The sequence below is a fragment of the Suncus etruscus genome, chromosome 7, assembly GCF_024139225.1.
Source record: "Suncus etruscus isolate mSunEtr1 chromosome 7, mSunEtr1.pri.cur, whole genome shotgun sequence".
In the NCBI taxonomy this organism is placed as follows: domain Eukaryota; kingdom Metazoa; phylum Chordata; class Mammalia; order Eulipotyphla; family Soricidae; genus Suncus; species Suncus etruscus.
In genome coordinates this window covers 124345456-124366250 of record NC_064854.1, presented here as the reverse complement: position 1 = coordinate 124366250, position 20795 = coordinate 124345456, and the positions used below count along the sequence as shown (strand labels likewise).

Sequence of the window (20795 nt, the reverse complement as noted above, 5' to 3'; positions counted from 1 at the left end):
TGATTCCTGAGTGCAGAGCCAGAAGTAACACCTAGGCACCACCAGGTATGGCCCAAAAAACAAGCAAACAAACAAAAGAAAAAAGTCAGTAAAAAGATAAAGAAAAGCATGAGTCCCGCTGAAAGAAGTGTTCAACAATTCAGTTCCATGAAAAACAGCCCTGTAAAATAATTTGTTCCCTCTGGGTTCTGAGAATCAGCATTTCTGCTAAAAAAAAAAAAATGTCTTTGGAGTTGACCTGCATGTTTGCCTCACAAAGAGGCAACCTGAACCTTTAAAAATTCTATGTTAGAAAAAAAAAAAAAATTCTATGTTAGGGGCTGGAGTGGTGGCGCTAGAGGTAAGGCATCTGCCTGCAAGCGCTAGCCTAGGAGGAACCACGGTTCGATCCCAGCATCCCATATGGTCCCCCCAAGCCAGGAGCGATTTCTGAACGCATAGCCAGGAGTAACCCCTGTGCGTCAACGGGTGTGGCCCAAAAACAAACAAACAAAAAAGTTCTATGTTGGGCCCGGACAGATAGCACAGCGGCATTTGCCTTGCAAGCAGCCGAACCAGGATCTAAGGTGGTTGGTTCGAATCCCGGTGTCCCATGGCCCCCCCGTGCCTGCCAGGAGCTATTTCTGAGCAGACAGCCAGGAGTAACCCCTGAGTACCGCCGGGTGTGCCCCCCCCCAAAAAAAAAAGTTCTATGTTAATTTTACGGTCCATCCCATGAATTTTCTCACCCATCCGTGTTCCTCTGTTTCACTGTGTTTGGCCGCATCCCCTTTCCTATTCATCTTCCCTCCAAGTAGTTTCATTCTTATTTTTCTTTGATGATTAAGTTTTCCTTTGATGACTTACTCTGTGCTAAGCACTGTCTAAATTAATTTTCCATCTCCACTGCAAAGAAGGGAGTGGAGAATAAGGGCTGGTAGTAGTTTCTGGTGTAAGTGGGGACACTGAATGTGATCTTAAGGAAGATGGAGTTTCAGGGTGACTTTTTCTGAATGGGGCAGTAAGCCCAATAAATGAGGCCTACATGTTTGTTTTTAGTTCTGTTTTGGTTTTTTGTTTGTGTGTTTGTTTATTTTGGGGCCACATCCAATGGCACCGACTGAGGTGTCAGGGATTATATATACTCTTGGGTCTGTATTCAGAAATTGATCCTGGCAGGCTTGGGGGACCATATGGGATGCCTGGGGCCAAACCGGGCCCACATGCAAGGCAAACATCTAACCATTGTGCCATCACTCCGGCTTTTGGTCTACATGTTAAAACACAGCTACTTCGTGGTACTTAAAGCAAAGGTGAGTCAGAACAGAAAAACAAGTGATTCGAAGTGGAGACTTACCCAGAATCACAAAGACCAATGAAAGTTTCCTGAGCCAAAATGAGATGGCCCCGACCCCACTTTCTCCTACGGGACAATGGGACTTCGTTAACCCATTTAGCCCAAAGATTTCATCCACATTGGGTCATCTTTGACAGGAGGCTCCTGGCCTCTAATCTAAATCTCCCACTAACCCTGGGGTGTGTGGAAGGGTGACCCCTCAACTCCTCCATCCCATCTCGCCTCCACCATCCTGTCCCTCACTTCTTTTTTTTTTTTTTCCAGAACTGCTCAGAGAAATGGGGTGAACTGTGCCGAGGCCTCCCGGGGCAGGTGGAGGAAGAAGAAGGGAGCCCCGAAGCAGCTCACCTGAAAAAGCCAGGCGAGGCTCGCTTGGAGCAAAATCACGGCAGGCAGGCAGGCAGGCAGGCAGGCAGCGATCTGGGGCTCCAATGCTGGGAGATGGGGGGGGGGGGTCCAGAAAGAAAATAAGCAACGAGCCCGGTCCCCACAGTCCCCCCTCTTTCCAGGGGAGCGCCCTAGCAAGTCCTGCTAAAGGAAAGGGGGTGTCCGAGGTGTCCCCGGAAGACGGGCGTCGATGTCAGTGACAGCTGGCCAGCAGATCCCTGGCTGGCTCGAACCCCGTCTCTCCTGGGGGGCCTACCTCCCCTCCCCGCTGACCTTGGGGTGCAGCCTGCGCCCCTGGGAGCCGCCCCTGATCGCAGGCCCGGGTGCGCCCCGGGAGAGGCGTCAGGGACGGAGGGCGCCCCGCACCCCGAAAGGCCCAGCCAGGCCCGTGGAACGTGGGCGCCGGGCCCCCCACTCGCGGCCTCCTGCCGCCGGCACCCGGGCCTGCAGCCGGGCTGTGGGTTAGGGGGGCTGAGCGAGAGAGAGAGGCCCAGATCGGGGTGACGGAAGGAAGGAGGCTGGAAAACTGGGGTGTCCCGGAGGTGGCGTCGGGGCGCCCAGCGGGGACCGTCCGCGTCTCCTCGGGCCGGGCGCTCGCTCGCTCACCTCAGCGGCCGCCCGCCAGCCCGCCGCCGCGGACGCCGATCCGCGCAGGCGCGGCTCCCGGGTCAGCGGCGGTGGCGGCGGCGCCTGCGCACTCCCGCTGCGCGCCGTCGCCACGCCCCCTTTCCGCTTCGCCCCGCCCTCTTTTGCCTAGCGTCTCGTTCCGCCACGCCCCCTTTCATAGCTCCGTCCGTAGCCACGCCCCCTCTCACATCGCTCCGCCTCTCGCCACGCCTCCTTTCGCGTCGCCCCGCCCCCTTCTCGCCTACCTTCGCGCCTCGCCGCGCCCCCTCGCGTTCCGCGGCGGGCGTGACGCGGGCGTGGGCGTATGCGCGAGCGTGATCGCGCTCGGAGGGCGGAGGCCAGCCCCGCCCGTCTCCATGGCCACGCGTGCGCGCTGGGGCCGACCCGCCACCTACCTGGCTCCCAGGACCGTGAGGCTTGCAAGGCTGCAGAGGGTGACTTGGCTGGCAACAGCGCACCTGCCCGCCCCGGGAGCCATGGGGAATAAGCCTGGTGGTCCCTGGCTGGCTCGGGGGATCCTGCGGGATGCCAGGGATAGAACCCAGGTCCATCCTGGGTCAGCAGCGTGCAAGGCAAACGCCCTACCGCTGCGCCACCACTCCAGCCCGTCTGTCTTCTTATTAGAGAACTTTGTTTTTTACTTATTTTATTGTGCAAGACTCAGGGCTTACTCCTGGCTCTGTGCTCAGAAATCACTCCTGGTGGTACAGGGGACCATTGGGTACTTGTTAGCCGCATGCAAGACAAGTGCTCTGTTATTCCTTCACCCCCATTTTAGAGAACTTTTAATGGAATTAAGATTCTTCTAAAATAGACCACTAAAAGATGCTACAGATTGATGTTATAGGTTTTTTTGTTTTGGGGTCGCTCAGGGGTTATTCCTGGCTTTGCACTCAGAAATCACTCCCAGCAGGCATGGGATGCTGGCATTCGAACCATCGTCCTGGATCAGCTGCGTGCAAGGCCAATGCCCTACTGCTGTTCTATCTTTCCAGCCTCCAGCTTCTTTCTTGGCGGAGGTTTCTCAGCAAACCTGGGAGACTAAGCAAGCAAGGCAGGGCCACTTGCCCCTGACTGTTCAGGATCTGAGAAGCTGGTGGATTTGAACTCTCTACAGCACAGTATAGGCTTCCTGCCACCAACCCTCTGTCCTCCTGCTATGTGCCCACCAATCAGTCAAGGAATGATTGCTAATCCTCCTGGCACTGTTAAGTACTACCACTCTCAGTCAAGACAGATGTAGGGTTCGGGAATACTGAGTGAACAAAGCCAGGGCCCCACCCTCCTACAGCTTATCAGGGTTCAGCTTTCAAGGGTTCAAGATCTACAAATTCTTGTACGTGGCTGGGGACGGCTGGCTGGCCCGCATTTAAAGCTTAGTATGCAGGTAACTGCAGGTCAGATATAAAACGCCTTCGAGGCATGTTCAGTCATCAGTTCTTTTCCTTTCCCCTTTTCTCTTTGGTACAGCTGGGAATTGAACCCAGGGCTTCAGAGACACAAGGCAAGTGCTACACTGCTGACCTACATCCCCAGTTCCAGCCTTCAGCTCTTATCCTGACAATCTTCCAGCTACAAAGCATCCTTTGAGGGCTCCAAAGATAAAGTCTTACTTTCCAGTCTCTGTCTTACAGTTGAGGATCTGGAGGAGGGACAACTATGTACACAGATGGGACTAAAAACAGATAGACAAAGAGCTGCCATGGCATTTTTGACAAGAGTTGGTGTTTGAAATGGAAATCGTCTCATGGGACCCACAGCTGCATTTAGTAAGAGCAGACTGGGTGGAGGCACTCAAACAGTTTCCGTCCTGTTTCATATTGTTCCATCTACAGAATTGGAAGATTAAACTTCCAGAGTCTAGGATGTCCTTCCCTGTGGGCAGACTAGCAGGATGGGAAGCTAACTCTACAAAGGCATCAGTGCCTTTGGGTTAGGCTGGCAGGATTGTAGTGGTAGTTTGCTTATGACCACCTGATGCAGGCACACTCTGCAAGTGCTCTGGCAAGTTGACTATACACTTGCAACGTTTCTTCCCTATGCAAGCACACAGGAAGGCCAGTATGCTGGTTTACAGACAGCTCTGCCTGCAAGGTGTTCACGGTTCAGTTGTGCTTCTCAAAGCTGATGAACTCGCAGGAAAACCTATCTGGGGTTGTGCTTTGTTCATCTAGTTCTCTTTACTCACTTTCCTTTAACTTAGATGGGAACTCCAGAGACCCATATCAGTGTCAAGGGTATGCAAGAGCTTCAGCATCTGATTTGGATGTCTACCAGCATATTGGGGACGGAGCTGCCACAGGGGTAACACTTGCATACATCTGCTCGCGATTTAATGCCAGGCACTGCCAGGTGTGGCCCCCAACCACCACACCCATCAGCGAGTAAGTCAGCCTGTACTGGAACTGCAGGCCATCAACCTGACAGAATTTGTCTTTAGGCTGTTTCCAAGAGTTTTGTGGGGGAGGGAGCACATCCAGCTATGCTCAGGGCTAGCTCAAGGACAGGGGCAATGCAAGGTAAGTGCCCTGCACTCTGTACTCACTCGAGCCTCACCTTTGGAGGCTTTTGCTTTACATCAGAATGCAGAAGCCAAGGGAATTTGTTCCCCTTATAGCAAGTCTGACCACTCAGACTCCATACCCAGTTCTCTCTCCCAGTAACATGATATATACAGATATGTGTATACATGTATACACACATATATAAATATATATAAAGTATTTCCCACAGATCCTATATTTAGCTCTAGGGTATTAAACCCTGGTCCTGACACATTCTGGGCAAGTGCTTTCAGACTTCCCAGATCCTAGGAATTCACATAGATGTCCTTTAATTTCTCCTTAGTAAATTACTGGAAATTTCCTCAAAGTTCCTCCCCTTAAGAATGTAAGGGGTATGGGCCAGAGCAGTGGCAGTAGAGGTTAAGGCGTCTGCTTTGTGCGTGCTAGCCTAGGATGGACCGCAGTTGGATCCTCCAGCATAGCCAGGAGTAACCCCTGAGTGTCAACAGGTGTGGCCCCAAAACAAAACGAAACAAAAAAGAATATAAGGTGTAGCTGCCGAAGTGATAGCACGGCGGTATGGCATTTACATTGCACACAGCAGATCCTGGACAGATGGTGGTTCGAATCCCAGCATCCGATATGGTCCGTCCTTGTCCCCCTCCCCCCAGCCTGCCAGGAGAGATTTCTGAGCACAGAGCCAGGATTAAACCCTGAGTACCGCTGTAGCCCAAACACCGCCCCCAATTTTTTTTGGATTTCTGGGGCCACACCTGGTGACACTAAGGGGTTACTCCTGGTTCTGCGCTCAGAAATCGCTCCTGGCTTTGGAGACCATATGGGACGCTGGGGGATCGAACTGCCGTCTGTCCTGGGTCAGCCGTGCAAGGCAAATGCCCTCGCACTGAGCCATCGCTCTAGCCCTCAAAAAAATTTTTTTAATTAAAAAAAAAAGATAAGGGGAGTTTTTGGCAGACAGCTGGCAGTGCTCAAAAGATACTCCTGGCCCAGTGGCTCTGAGGTCAACTGTGGTGTTGCCCAGGTGTTCATATGATGTTGGGGGCTCAAGTTCAGGCCTTCTGCGTGTAAAGCATGTGCTGTAACATGTTGAGCTCTCACTCTAGGACGCCCCCCTTTTAAGGGATTAAACGTGAGAAGCCAAAGAGTGACTTGTCCCCTTCACCACCTCAAATGTGAAAGCCCTCGTTTGCTTTCTGTGAGATTTTCTAACTCTGATAACAGAAAATGTACACACATAATAGGATGCTCTATAAACTAGGCAGTGAACAGGTCTCCTGCCCTCTGATAGCAATATACAGCTCTGGTCACTCATAGCTAGAAAGGGCCTACCATGACGCAGGAGGACTAGCCTCGATTCATTGGGGGAGGGGGCAGGAGAGTAATAACTGGCAATATTCAGGGATAACTCCTGGCTCTGCACCTAGGAACTATTCTGGAACCACATATGAAATGTCAGGGATCAAATCTCGGTTGGTTGCATTCAAGGTAAGTGCCTTAACCCACTGAATTATGGCTGTGGTCCCCAATCTCAATCCTTTGAGTCAATTTCAGTTTCTTCTCAAGCAGAGGTTACTGACAAATTGACTCCTTGAGCCTTTTCAGAAAAAAAAATTACTTCGTGCCTCTCTGGAAACGTACCTTAAGTGAACAAATAGAACACACCTCTGAAGTTGTACCCAAGACTATTGCCACTCCCTGGATCATTCCATGACTCCTGGGGGCAGTCACCCCCTTTGGGACACACTATTCTAGAGACTGGAAAAGGGGGCTCTCTATATAAGTCAAGGCAGGAAAAGCCTATTATCACAGAGACTGCCATTAGCAGCCCGCTCTCTCTTCCAGGTTCCTCTTCTCCCAGTCCCCTCCATAACCTTCCAGTGCCAAGACGCTAAGTTATATATCCCTTTTACCACCCAGCCAAGCTGTTTAGACAATTCCTTGATCAAATAACACTGCCTTGAGTTTAAATTTTATTTTACAAAAAGAAATAAAGAAAACCGATAGGCAGTTATACTGACTTACAATTGTTCTGTTTGCTTTTTTAAAAAAGTGACATGAAACACAAGTAAAAATAAATACGTCATAGAAACAGCCAGTTGCCCAGTCTCTGGGGCAGGAGCACCTGCCCTGCTGAGAGAGGAGGGAAGCCCATAATCACACCAGCAGCTGGAGCACCAGCCACAGATGCTCCTCAAAAGTCAGGTGCAGGTCCCAGGCCTCAGGGGGCGTCCTGAGGAAAGAAGACAGAAAACCAAACCAGGTGCCAGGTCTCTGGGGCCACCCCATCTTCCCCCACTACTCCTGGCAGCAGTGTGGACTTAGTGGTTATCCATTGCAACCCCCTCAACTCACCTGGACTCTTCTCCTGAAGCCCTCTAGAGAGGGTATAGGGAAAAAACAGTCTCGGGTGGGCAGAGGGGATTCTGGTGAGTCCCCAGCCTACCCTGAGTAACGCAACCAGATAACAGTTTACACACATGTGCTCACTCGCTCACGCTCACACACACACACACAACACACACACACAGGCTGAGCTCTCTTCTAAGGGTGGGTTTGGGGGTCAGGTCACAGTATGAGGTCCCCTCTCTTTTGAGTAGCTCCCAGTGGTGATAACAGAGTACCCAAATCTTTCCCAACTCATGGCACCACTTCTGTATCCTGCCTAGCTACAGCTCCAAATGCAGTAGATTACTATATCAAATAGACCTACGAGAGAAGAAAAGGCAAACTCAGGTCCCTGAAAAGCAAAGAAATTGGACACTGCCTACTCAGAAGTCCATTGTAAGATTCAGATATTCATTAAAGGCTTAGGCCAAGCTAGCGGCACAGAATAGACATAAGGGGTCCAACAAATACACAGAACAGAAGAGTCACCAGGACGGTCATGGAATCTGAAGTGATGGATATGGCAGCATTCTCACAGACTAGTACGGATTTAGTGGTAGTGCTATGGAATCTCCCAGGGGTGACTTATGGGGGAAATGTTCTTAAGAACTTTGGTGAGGAAAGAGCCGGTTAGCTGGGTGTACAGAAGGCCATGGCTTAGAAAGAAGACCTATCTTCTGAGAAATCACAAGGAACTGAGAAGCAGAAGGGAGGAAACATGACTTTTAACCCCCTAGTAAGGTCTTCCCTAAAGGATGAGACTCAAATCTAGATCATCCCATGCCTGAAGAAATTGATGCAGAGAGCTTTGTTCTGTCAAGTGACTGTCTCATTCACATTGCTGAAGCTTGGTTATGTGTCAATCTGTTAGCCAATATTTATCTCAATATTTGCTTCGCATCCCAAAATGGGAAATTTCGTATTTCATTGTGAAGAACAAGTATTCACACTAATTCACTCCTACAGAAGAGAATTCCAACAACCAGATAGATAGTCATCCTAAAACTGGAGATGCCAAGAAAAATACTTTAAATACAACTCATAGCTGGGGAGATAGTTCAAAGGGCGAGAAAGCAAACTAAGAATGTGGGAGGTCTAGGCTTGATGGAGGCCTAGACTTGATGCTCAGTTGCCCAAAAACTACCGTGAGTGACTCCTGAGGAACTCACTGGCAGTAGCCCTGCTTCCCAATCCTTCACAAAAAAGGAACTCGAGGAAAATAGCAGTAAGGACTGCGGAAAAAAACTGAAGAAAGGAACAGAACCGATACAGGCTGGTTCATTTACTTTCTTACTTAAATAGCTAGTCTCTGTTTATTTTTTTTCCCTAAATTTAAAAAGACAATAAGGTAGTTACGCACTACAAACGGTAATAATAAATTACTGAGTAGTAGTATATTCTCTGAGAATTTAGGCAAAACCAGATGTATGGGGCTCTCGAAGCCCTTGAAAACATTCTGTGGAAGACTACAGTGAGGAAATGCATAGGCCTAATTTTCTGTCCTCTGTTATATCATCATCCTTCCCTCATTCAAGTCTTGATTGCAGGTGGAATTCACAACCAAGTGCTTTTGATGAAATAAGCTGTAAAACATATGAGACATTTCCCAATTCCTTCATACATATGTTCATGTTTGGTGTGCTTGTACACTTGCCTTCCAGCACATATAGAGAGAGAGCAGAAAAGAGAAGTTTTTTTCAGAATCATTAAAAACAAAAAACCATGGTAGTACTCCATAATTTCCCATGAGCCTACCCCCACAAACCGATACAATATAAACTGAACATATCGAAGAAAACCTTAGCCAGGCCAGCCTCCCAAAATTATGGACTCTGTATAGCTGAAACAAGACCCAATCCCTGGAACCACAAGTAAAGAAAGTAAAGATTTGCTGCCTTTCAGTCAATATTCCTTGCTGGGACAGTTTGGATGATCACAGCCCACTGCTATGACTTACTGTAAGTGAACACAGAAGTACCATCTTTCACCAACAAAGATTTGTACATGTGTGGGCATGTGTCTGTGCACAAGCACTCACTCTCACTCCTTCGGATCTCAAATACTCCAGGCTTCTAATAGTGAACTGGATCTACAAAATCAGAGATCTAGCTCGTTCCATCTTACTACACAACTCTCAGTCTAAGAAGTCATTCCAAATGAGTCCCTTCACCACTCATATTCTTGGGATGCCTCTGAAAAAGAAAGCACTGGCTGGAACTGCGACTTTTAACCTTAAAAAGAATTTGCATAGCTAACTTGTAGGTCTAAGGCTTCTATGAGTAGGAGAATTAAGTGTCAGACAGGGTGCTCATGAAAAACAATGAAAAAAAAAAAGAAAGAAAGAAGCTCCTTATATTCCAGTTTTGGAGTAATTGTGCAACAAATAAACACACATGCACACATACCCATTAGTCACGTCACCTTTCTTCTTCGTGGACAGTACTCCTAGAGTGTACTAAGGCTGTCTAATGATAGAAAGGGGATGAGTTGTAGAAGCAGTTAATACAAGGGGTGATCTGGCTAAGCTTACTCCAGGGCCGGGGGAGGCTGGTGCAGTAGCTGTACGGGGTGAAACTTGGTTAAGTGAGAAAATTCGAAAGCCAGGTTTAGTTATCATAAACCACTACTAGCAAAATCTCATCCGGGAATGAGAAGTGAAGAGAAAGACAACCAATATTCGTGCCTGCTTAGATTAGACGCCTCCTCTCCGGGCACTCTAGCTGGAATGGAGAGACCCAGAATGACTGAGGTTTATTTTTCATACAAAAGCCAGACTTAAGGCTCTTGCGGAGGAAAGGCGTCTTCATGTTCCTTCCAAGAGGATTAAAATAGTACATAGGATGGCATGGTACTTGAAGACATTTCCCAATAGAAAATGTAGGCTTAAGTCAATAAGTCTATTCCTTGAAGCCAGCAGTCACCTATCTTATTTACAACCTCACTGTTCAGTACAGAGAGCCAGCTTTTAAGTTTATCACAGGAGAACCCAGCTCCAAATTTGGGATCACTTCCCTCTCAATAGCAAAGTCAATGATCCCAAGATTCAAACTCTTTAGAATGTCTCTAATTCACATTTAGTCACTGAATCATATGGAGAGAAAATCTCTTGGAAAAAAAGCTATGTAGTGTAACTCCTGGTCAGGCCTAACTTTGTTTCCTTGGTCAGTTCTATATGTATCTAGGGTTTATTTTCATCAGCGCTGAGGAAGCCGTGATATTTAAGATTTTCCCTTCCTAGTGCTTACTCTCCTTACCCCTAACTTCCTTTCCACCCACCCACCCAAATAAGACACATGTAAAGTCCAAACAATAAATAATTGCCCGAAGGAAATAAATTAACACGGAGCACTCTAATGGGAAGGAAATACCACCAGGACAGGCAGCTAGGGGCTCAATCTGTCCTTGTGGAGAATGTCTTTTTCTGGCCATGATTCCATGACCTCTCACTCACACATCACGCTGCTTCTCTCTCCCAGCCTCCACACATAGACAATCTCAGACTCTGGAATGAGAGATCTTGGAGACAGTTACTGGGTAAAGAGGCAGAGATTGCCCATTTCTCTCATAATTTCTCTCCAAATCTAAAACAAACGAATGAGATTTTGAAAACCTGGGACTAGAGTTAGTTGGGCAGTCTCTTCAACCAACTAGAAGGAAACTTGTGATGTTCATGGCTCTTCTGGGCTCAACCTGATGTTGGTATTATAGTTGCCAGGAACCATCACTCTCTATTTGTTTTTAAAAACATAAATTCATCTTTCAGTTTCCCCATTAGTTCCTCCCTCCCTGTCCCTCCCTTCACCCTAGCTCTGTCACATACATGTATTACATAAACACACATGCGCGCGCACATGCACGCACGCACACACACACACGCACACATACACACACACACACACACACACACACACACACACACACATACCTGGTCTGCTCTTTCTCACCCCTTAAAAGATTCCACTTAACATGAAGTCTCAATCTGTTTTTCCTGCCTACGATCTTTCTTTCACCCGCCCTCCCCACCCCTCCAGGTCAAGCTAAGTCACCCAGTAAGGCAGCTCTTGGGAGAGAATGTTCCCAATGACAGAAGTGGGATGTGAGCTTCTATACTCCAATGGGCAAGCAAGCAAGCAGACAGCATAAGCAAGGCAGGCAGGAAGAGAGGTAGGCGGCCCTGTCCCTCCATTCCTGTTTTGGGTCCCTGATTTTCCACTATTGCTCCTCTGTTGGATAATTTTGCCTCTTGTTAAACAGTAAGCAACAGAGCCTTACCACTCTGGTTAAGCATCTTTCTTTGTTCTCTTCCTTTTCCATCCTGCCAAGCGCCCTTTCCTCAGAAAGCCCAGACCACTGCCTTCTAGATTAATGGGCAACCTGCTGGGAGCCCCAGAATGAGGCAGAAAGGGGTCCCCAGCTATTTCCCAGTGACCTCTATCACATCGTCATCCTTATCCTCGTCGTCATTGGAGCTGAACCCCACCTCAGCCACATCATGAGTGTCAAATGGAGGCACCTGGGACCGAAGTAGGCCGCCAGCTGGGTAGCCTGCGTGTGGAGACATGTAGCCTGGGTAGACAGACATGCCTCGTGAAAGGTTGCTGGGTAAGACAGGGGAAGGAAAAGGCGCAAACATCCTCGGCTCGGACAGGAGTGGCTGTGAGAATGGGAGTGAATAGCTGGGTAGTATCCCTGGTACAGAAGGGTTGAGCATGAAGGAAGGGTTGCTGGCAGTGACTGAGGTAGCCGTGGAAGAAGAACTGACGGGGCCTGCTGGCACCAGAGGGTCAGTAGTCACTGGAAACACCAGGCGGGCATCTGCCAGCAAATTGGACAGCTGGTAATAGGAGGGGGTACCGCCCATAAATAAGTTCTCCCCAGCCTGGGAGGTAAAGGGAGGGGTGAGGTTATGATTTAAGGAGACGGGTGGCATGGCAAACCCGCCAGAAACTGGATACCCGTGTTCATACGGCTGCACGGGGGCTGAGAGATGGCCTTTTCTGGACCGCCGGCGGACTGACTCCTGGGCAGCAGGTGGTGTGGCCAATTTCCGTTTGTGGCCCCTTAAGTCCATCAATGGTTGCCTGTCTCCACAGGGCTGGCCGGTCACCAAGAGGGAACTATTGAGGCAATGACCCCCATGTCGAGATTCAGTCCCGAGAGTTGTGCCAGGAACAGCACTGCTGTCTGTAAGTTGGGCCGTGGGGCCAGGCAGGGAAGCATTGGCGCTTGGGGAACTCTGATGGGATTCCCGGGCAGCAGCCACATCTGCATACTGCTGCAGCTCACTGATGATTTCTGGGCTGTCCGGAGAGACGGGCCTGGCCAGTCCCTCAGGGTCGGGGGCTTTAGGTGATGAGGCACTGTGTCTGCCGTTGCTCGTGGACTCGAGAGAAGGCCCCTGTGAACCTGGATGCAAAATATATGTAAGTAAGAACCAGAATGGCTAGACAGAAGAGGACACAGAGAAAATGTAATTTAAAAAATAGAAACCCTAAAAAAAAAAAAAAAAAAAAATAGAAACCCTGTCTTGCAGTTCCAAAATGCTAGCAGTTTGATATACAAACAATAATGCCCGGTCAACTTTTCCCAGTCCCAAAGAAAAAAATACTTGGTCTAGGAAACAGATCTATCTATGACAAGACATATATATATATATATTATTATTATTTAGCTGCCTCTCCTCTAATCAGAACCCACTCCCCCATTTTCCATGTAGAATTCCATCAAGGTGAATCTTATAATTCTTAGAGAGGAAAAACTCAAAGACCATTAGTCAAAATCTTTCTGTGAACAAGAAAAAAATTTAGGGCCAAAGCAATAGCACAGCAGGTAGGGTATTTGCGTTGCATGTGGTGGCCAACCCAGGTTTGATTCCCAGCATCTATGGTATCTCATACAGTTCCCCCGAGCCTGCCAGGAGTAATTTCTAAGAGCAGAGCTAGTAGTAACCTCCGAGCATTACTGAATGTGGGTCCCCAATTTCATTAGTCAGGTGGGAGAAAAGAGAAAAATAAAGTGCCTGTCACTTGGGGGGCTTGTCGGAGGGGAGAGATATTAGAAGTGGGGAAGGCACTTGACTGACACGGCTGACCCAGGTTCCATTTCTGGCATTCCATATGGTTTCCTGAGCACTGCCAGGTATAATTCTGAGTGCAGAGCCAAAAATAACCTCTAAGCATCACCAGGTGTGTCCTAAATACCAGTAATAAGTAAATTAAATTGAGAAAAATAATAGAAAAAATACCAGAGCTGGAGTGATAGCATAGGGAGGGGGTAGGGCATTTGCCTTGCATACAGTCAACCCATGTTCAACTCCCAGCATGCCATATGTCTCCAGATCCCACCAGGAGTGATTACTAAACTTAGAGGCAGGAATAAGCCCTGAGCACTGCCCAGTGTGGCCCAAAACAAACAAACAAACAAACAAAAATATCAAACCAGAGGACTAGTAAGATAGTACAATGAGAAGGTACAAGCAGTCAACCCAGGTTCAATACCTGGTATCCCATATGGTCCCCATAATTCCTGACCCCAGTAACCCTTGAAAATCACTCACACACACACACTCTTCCTTCCTTCCTTCCTTCCTTCCTTCCTTCCTTCCTTCCTTCCTTCCTTCCTTCCTTCCTTCCTTCCTCCCTCCCTCCCTCCCTCCCTCCCTTCTTTCTTTCTTTCTTTCTTTCTTTCTTTCTTTCTTTCTTTCTTTCTTTCTTTCTTTCTTTCTTTCTTTCTTTCTTTCTTTCTTTCTTTCTTTCTTTCTTTCTTTCTTTCTTTCTTTTTCTTTCTTTCTTCTCCTTCTCTCTCTCTCTCTCCTCTCTCTCTCTCTCTCTCTCTCTTTCTCTCTCTCTCTTTCTCTCTCTCTCTCCACATGCTCACTTAAAAACGTTACAGAATCCATGGTACAGGAGAGATACTCTCTCTCCACATGCTCACTTAAAAACGTTACAGAATCCATGGTACAGGAGAGATAACATGGAGGTAAGGTGTTTGCCTTTCATGCAGAAGGTCGGTGGTTCAAATCCCGGCTTCCCATATGGTCCCCCGAGCCTGCCAGGAGTGATTTCTGAGCATAGAGCCAGGAGTAACCCGAGCGCTGCCGGGTGTGACCCAAATCCCCCCACCAAAAAAATTACAGAATCCAGTCATAAAAAACAATTGGCACAGAAACTGGCACATATAAAGACCATAGCCAGGGTTGGCAGAGATAAAGAGACTCATCACTGGGAATATCAACTAGTCCAGCCTTTTTGAAAAAGAATATGGGCATTCCTAAAAACACTAGGAGCGGGAGTGATAGTACAGCAGTAGGGCATTTGCCAGGCACGTGGCCAACCCGGGACGGATCCGGGTTCAATTTTCAGCATCCCACATGGTCTCCCGAGCCTGCCAGGAGAGACTTCTGAGCACAGAGCCAGGAGTAACCCCTGAGTACCACCAGGTATGGCCCAAAAACCTAAATACATAAGTACATAATGTTAAAAATAAAACATTAGACATCAAGCTTCTATTTAACACAGAAATACTGGTCCTGGAGATATATACCCTAGGGGTCCAAAAACAAATGTAGAAAATGCACCTGCACTCCTGTGTTCACTGCAGTACTATTCACAATAGCCTAAATCTGGAAACAACCCAAGTACTCAAGAACCGATGAGCGGATAATGAAACTGTGGTACCTCTTCACAAAGGAAAATTACGCAGCTGTTAGGAAAAATAAAGTCATGAAATTTGCTATACATGGACAAACATGAGGAATATCATGCTGAGGGAAATGAGTCAGAGGGAGAAGGACAGACAAGGAATGATCACACTCATCTGGGGATATAAAGACAAAACAAAACGAACAACACAGAAATGGCAGGGGTACAGGTAAGACAGAGAAGGGACCACTATGACAATAATAGTTGGAAATGTCATTCTGGACAAGAACTTGGTGCTGAAAGGAAGTAAACTGATATGCATGATGCCCCTTCAGTAACAGTGTTGCAAACCACAACAGAATGGAGAAGGAGGAAAGGACAGAAGTGGGAGGGGAGAGTGTGCAATTGAGACAGGTATGGGGAATAGAGAGAGGGAGAGATAATGGGTGTGTAACTGAGTAAATTGATGGTGGGAAATAAACACTGCTGTAGACCACTGTATGACCAGAACTCAACTATCAACAACTTTTCAACTCTGTAAAAAAAAGTAATAAAATAGGGGCCGGAGCAATAGCACAGAGGGTAGGGCGTTTGGCTTGCACAAGGCCGACCAGGTATCCCATATATCCCCCAAGCCTGCCAAGAGCGATTTCTGAGCGCAAAGTCAGGAGTAACCGCACAGCGCTGTTAGGAATGGCCCAAAAACAAAAACAAAAACAAAAAAAATTCAGAAAATAATGAAATCTGAACATGACCTAAATCTAGAAAATATTATGAAATTATTTGTTTTTACTATGATAATGGAGTTGAGAGAGAAGAGAATGTTCTGAATGTTTAAGGATAGACAAGCTGAAATATCAAGAGGCAAAATGATACATCTTCAATTTCAAGGTAGTTCAAACAGAAAACACGTTCATGAGAACAAGAACAGTTAATGGATATACATATGATCTATGGATGCTCACAATGCTGTTCTTTATCTATATTTATGAACATGTCCATAATAAAACCTGAGAACAAGAGCAGTCTGGTTCACACACTTGGTGCTGGAGAGATAAATGAGAACTATTATAGAATGGAATAGAAATTGGCAGGAGTTCTTTATGTATTAATGTGTCACACACTCTTTGACCTGGCAAATTTACTTCCTGGAATTAATCCTATACATGCACCCTCATGCCTATGAACCAGTACTATGACGTTGAAGTAAAAAAATCTAAACATTCATGAACAGGGAACCTGATAACATATAAAGTATGATCATATCAGGAATATCTAGAAAAAAATGGTGAGAAACAAACACAGAAATATCAGTAGTGAGTGAAAAAAGGTAGTAAATAGCGTCAGGTATTTGGTACAAAATAAAATAAGGGCAGAAAACTAATTATATTCCTAGCATTTGTCATTAAAAAACACAAAAAAAATTATATTTTTTATTTGTTTGTGAGCCATACTCAGTGATTCTCAAGGCTTACTCCTGAATCTGAGCTCCGGAGTCAAGGGACTACATGCAGTGCTGCGTATTGAACCTCAGCATGTGCAAGGCATGTGCTGTACTATCTCTACAGTTCCTGTACATACATATTTTTGGTGCAGGGGGAGGGCCATACCAGGCAATGTTCAAGTATTATAATTACTGAGTACTGTACATAGGAATTACTCCTAGCGGTGTTCTGACCCTATCAGATCAAACCCAGGTTTGATCTGCTATACACCCTTCCTGCTGTACTATCACTCCAGCCCCTACATATATATTTTAATACATATATAATATATATGTGTGTATATATATATATATATATATTGGGGGGGTGGATCACACCCAGCAGCGCTCAGGGGTTCCTCCTGGCTCTATGCTCAGAAATCGCTCCTGGCAGGCTTGGGAACCATATGGGATGCCGGGATTCGAACCACTGACTTTCAGCATGAAAGGCAAAAGTCTTACCTCCATGCTATCTCTCCCACCCCACATATATATTTTTAACACACACACACATTTCTTTACAGTGACTATATAAAGAAATATAAATGAATACAGAACCTCTCCAGGAAAAAAACAATGGATGATAGGGTCTGAGGGAATAAATATTTTCTACTTAATTCCTACCTTATACCTTTTGACTTATAAAGCATGCATGCATGCTCTAAAATAAAGCAGATCAAAACACTGTATAGATCAATGGACAGTGGAAGTCACTGTACCTGAGGCAGCCATACGACCATCATCAGGAGCCTTTGGCTTGCCCGTCGCCCGAACAGCAAAGATCCGCCCATCACTGGTACGAATATATGTCCCTAAGAAGAAGCATGAGAAAGAACGTTAGGCACATATATGTAATACAGCTGCCTGAGAGAACTCTAGGCCTAAACAACATGGGTTGGGAAATTATCAAATTAAGTCTCACATTCTTTCTCAAGACCTCTGAAATGAGGAGTACAGCAATTGAGATGTGGAGCTAATATGACTCATTTGTTTCACAAAATCTTGATCACATGACCACCCTATAGCAGGCACTGTTCTAGACACTAACATTTACAAGAGAAAAAAAAAAAAAAGGTCAGCGGGGCCGGGCAGTGGCGCTAGAGGTAAGGTGCCTGCCTTGCCTGCGCTATCCTTGGACGGACCACGGTTCAATCCCCCGGCGTCCCATATGGTCCCCCAAGCCAGGAGCGACTTCTGAGCGCATAGCCAGGAGTAACACCTGAGCGTCACCGGGTGTGGCCCAAAAACCAAAAAAAAAAAAAAAAAAAAAAAGGTCAAATTCATAGAGCTTAACCTCTACATGGGCTACAGTTGATTCAAGAAGTATCACCAGAAAAAGTTACATTGAGTGAATAGAAAAGACAGAAACATAGAACCAGAAAAGATAACTGGTTCTCACTGTTCTCTGGTATTCTGAGCCAAGCTCTTGTCTTAAACTGGGAGGAACAAGGCCCCTCTCTTGATAGAAATAATTCAAGGCAAGTGCTCTCTTTCCGTAGGGTTATTCTACATTCCCTGGACCTGGGTGGTATCAAGCTCCTGAAACATCAAAACTGATTATAAGCTAGAGGCCAGAAAGTAAATATTCTGGACTTACTGAGCTATTAAGGAGTTTGTTATCACAGCATAAAAACAGTTGGGTAAGTTTCAATACATTTTTACTTAATGCAGCTTTGTTATCACAATTCAACAATAGTATTCTTTGGAAAGTGTCTGCCATAGAGGCAGTCTGGTGTGGGGGTAAGGAGTAGTTAACTGGAGAAATTGGTGGTGGGAAATGAACACTGAATAAAAGCATCAGAGAGATGCTGCCTGCTTTCTATCTATTCCTTTCTCTTTCTTCCTTGAACCCAGGCTTCCCACCCACCCCCTTACTTTTTCTCTCCTCCCTCTCTCAGTCCCAGGCAGGCAGTTTTGACACGTTGGTATCCCTGGGTGGGCATGAGGTCCCACTGACCCCTGAAGCCTTGTAATACTGCCCTGGCAGCCTTGAACTTGTATAGCCTTGCAGCAGCCAAACAGCAAGCAGACTTGCAGCTTTCTGCAATAACTACAGGGATGGATTATTCTACATATTTCTCCAGTGAAGGGATGGGTGTTGGAACATAGTATGACTGAAATTCAACTTTTTAAAAACTTTTAACTGTGTATCTCAGTGATTTAATAAAAAAAAATCACTCAGAAAAGATTATATATATATTATACTTCTAATAACCAATATCTGAAAATAACCCAAAAGTCCAAAACAAGTGACAGGATAAAGAAACCGTAGTACGGGGCCGGAGAGATAGCATGGAGGTTGGGTGTTTGCCTTGCATGCAGAAGGACAGTGGTTTGAATCCCAGCATCCCATATAGTCCCCCATGCCTGCCAGGAGTGATTTCTGAGTGTAGAGCCAGGAGTAATCCCTGAGAGCTGCTGACCCAAAAGCCAAAAAAACAAACAACAAAAAAAACAAAAACAAACACACACACACACACACACACACACACACACACACACACTGTTGGGCCAGAGCAACAGCACAGCAGTAAAACGTTAGCCTTGCACGCAGCCAACACAGCACAGATCCAAGTTCAAATCCCAGTATCCCATGTGGTCCACCAACTCTGCCAGGAGTATCCCTGAGTGCCACTGGTATGACCCAAAAACAAACAAACAAAAAACACTGTTATTGTATGCATTATATATAGTATAGCATATACTACATATATAGCTTTCCATTCTATTTTCAGGTCTCCTTGTGTGTAGGTTAAGTGCCTGAAAATAAATTTCAGATTGCCAAGCCATTTATCTAAAAGATATAAAATGCCAAGACAAAGATGATAGTTCAAAGGGCTAAAGACATGCTTTATATGTAAAAGCCCGGAATTTGATCATAATACAGCAGAATCCCTCAAATACTGCTAGGAACTACCAAGCCATGAGTCCCAAACTAGGAGTAACTAACTCCCAGCACTACTAGATATGAACCAGAAAAAAACAAATGAACAAAAGAACCTATAAGACAGTTCCTAGCTAAACACCTAGATAAGGAACTAGGCCACCCTCCCATGAAGTTAACCTTTCAGAAAGCACTAGGTGATCTACAAAAAACTGAAAACTTGGGTGGGTCACCCTGCTTTCCTTTTTCATGTCCAAATTCCTGTTAAGTTTTATTTTATTTATTTTTAATGTACTCTGCAGTGCAGGGGAGTCTCCCACATGCATGTTATGCACTTTAGCACTGAGCCATATCAATTTAAAGTTCACCAACAAAAATGAAAACTTTTGTTGTTTTTATGGGTCACATCTAGCTGTATTCCTATGGACCTCAAACCTACCAGGGTTGATGACCCCTGTTGCAGAGCCAGCAATAGCCCCTGAGCAGTGCCAGGTATGGCCCAAATGACAAAAATAAAACAAAAATACAAGCAAACAAACAAAAACTCTCAAAATCTTACCCACTTCACACTTGGGTCTAATATAGGCAGACATAATACACTCTCTCTCTTTTATATTTTTTGGGGGGGATCACACCCCATGGTGCTCAGGGGTTACTCCTGGCTCTGTGCTCAGATATCGATCCTGGCAGGGATGGGGGACCATATGGGATGCTGGGATTTGAACCACCATCAGTCCTGGATCGGCTGCGTGCAAGGCAAGCATCCTACCGCTGTGCTATCTCTTCAGCCCCTATACTCTCTCTTGCTCTTTTTCTCCCTACACCTTGTGTCATCTAGCTTATCATGTACCCATAATAAGTAATGCTATAAGTAACTTACAGCTATAAGTTACAAGTAACTTACAAGATCTGCAAGTATTAACTTTGGTTTTCAAGGCTCTCTAATGGCTGCTGGAAAGCAGTATCTTGAAATTATGAGAATCAGAGCTCATAATAAGGGCCAATTCAGTAAGAACATTGATTATGATTCTGTTCTATAGGAAGGTCACAAACGGGACTCAGAAGAATGCCTCAGGCACTCCTTTCCTAGCTGACATCGTGACTAAAACATAGACTGAAGTCGTCACAAATATTTTTTTCTGCTCATTCCTAACACAGGTTCTCCATTTAAAAATGAGGTGTTGGGGCCAAAGCGATAACACAACAATAGGGCGTTTGCCTTGCACGCAACTGACCCAGGGGACAGACCTCGGTTCGTTCCTCAGCGTACCATATAGTCCACCAAGCCAGGAGCTATTTCTGAGCACATGGCCAGGAGTAACCCCTAAATATCACCAGGTGTGGCCCAACAACAACAAAAAAAAAAAACAACACCAAAAAACAAACAAAAAGAGGTGTTGGGGCCAGAGCTATCTCAGCCAACCCAGATTCAATTCCCCCTACCCGCCAGGAGTAATTTCTGAGTGCAGAGCCAAAGTAACCTGACCTGCGCTGGGTGTGACCACAAAACAAACAAACACACAAAGAA

General features: G+C 46.2%; 2 protein-coding genes across 2 annotated transcripts in view; both read right to left on the bottom strand.

Annotated features, from left to right (window-relative positions):
- TEX264 (testis expressed 264, ER-phagy receptor) overlaps nucleotides 1-2354 on the bottom strand; it is a 33245-nt gene extending 30891 nt beyond the window's left edge. Inside the window, exons 1-2 of the mRNA XM_049776704.1 lie at nucleotides 2330-2354; nucleotides 1685-1770 (exon numbers count right to left, since the gene is read on the bottom strand). The gene's annotated coding sequence lies outside the window, so the exon portion shown is untranslated. The remainder of the gene's footprint in view (nucleotides 1-1684; nucleotides 1771-2329) is intronic.
- An 8937-nt stretch (nucleotides 2355-11291) lies between these two features.
- The window catches only part of RAD54L2 (RAD54 like 2), a 55877-nt gene continuing 46373 nt past the window's right edge, over nucleotides 11292-20795 (bottom strand). Inside the window, exons 20-21 of the mRNA XM_049776710.1 lie at nucleotides 17103-17195; nucleotides 11292-12666 (exon numbers count right to left, since the gene is read on the bottom strand). Of these exons, the coding sequence (XP_049632667.1) occupies nucleotides 11675-12666; nucleotides 17103-17195 (1085 nt within the window). The 3' untranslated portion in view covers nucleotides 11292-11674. The remainder of the gene's footprint in view (nucleotides 12667-17102; nucleotides 17196-20795) is intronic.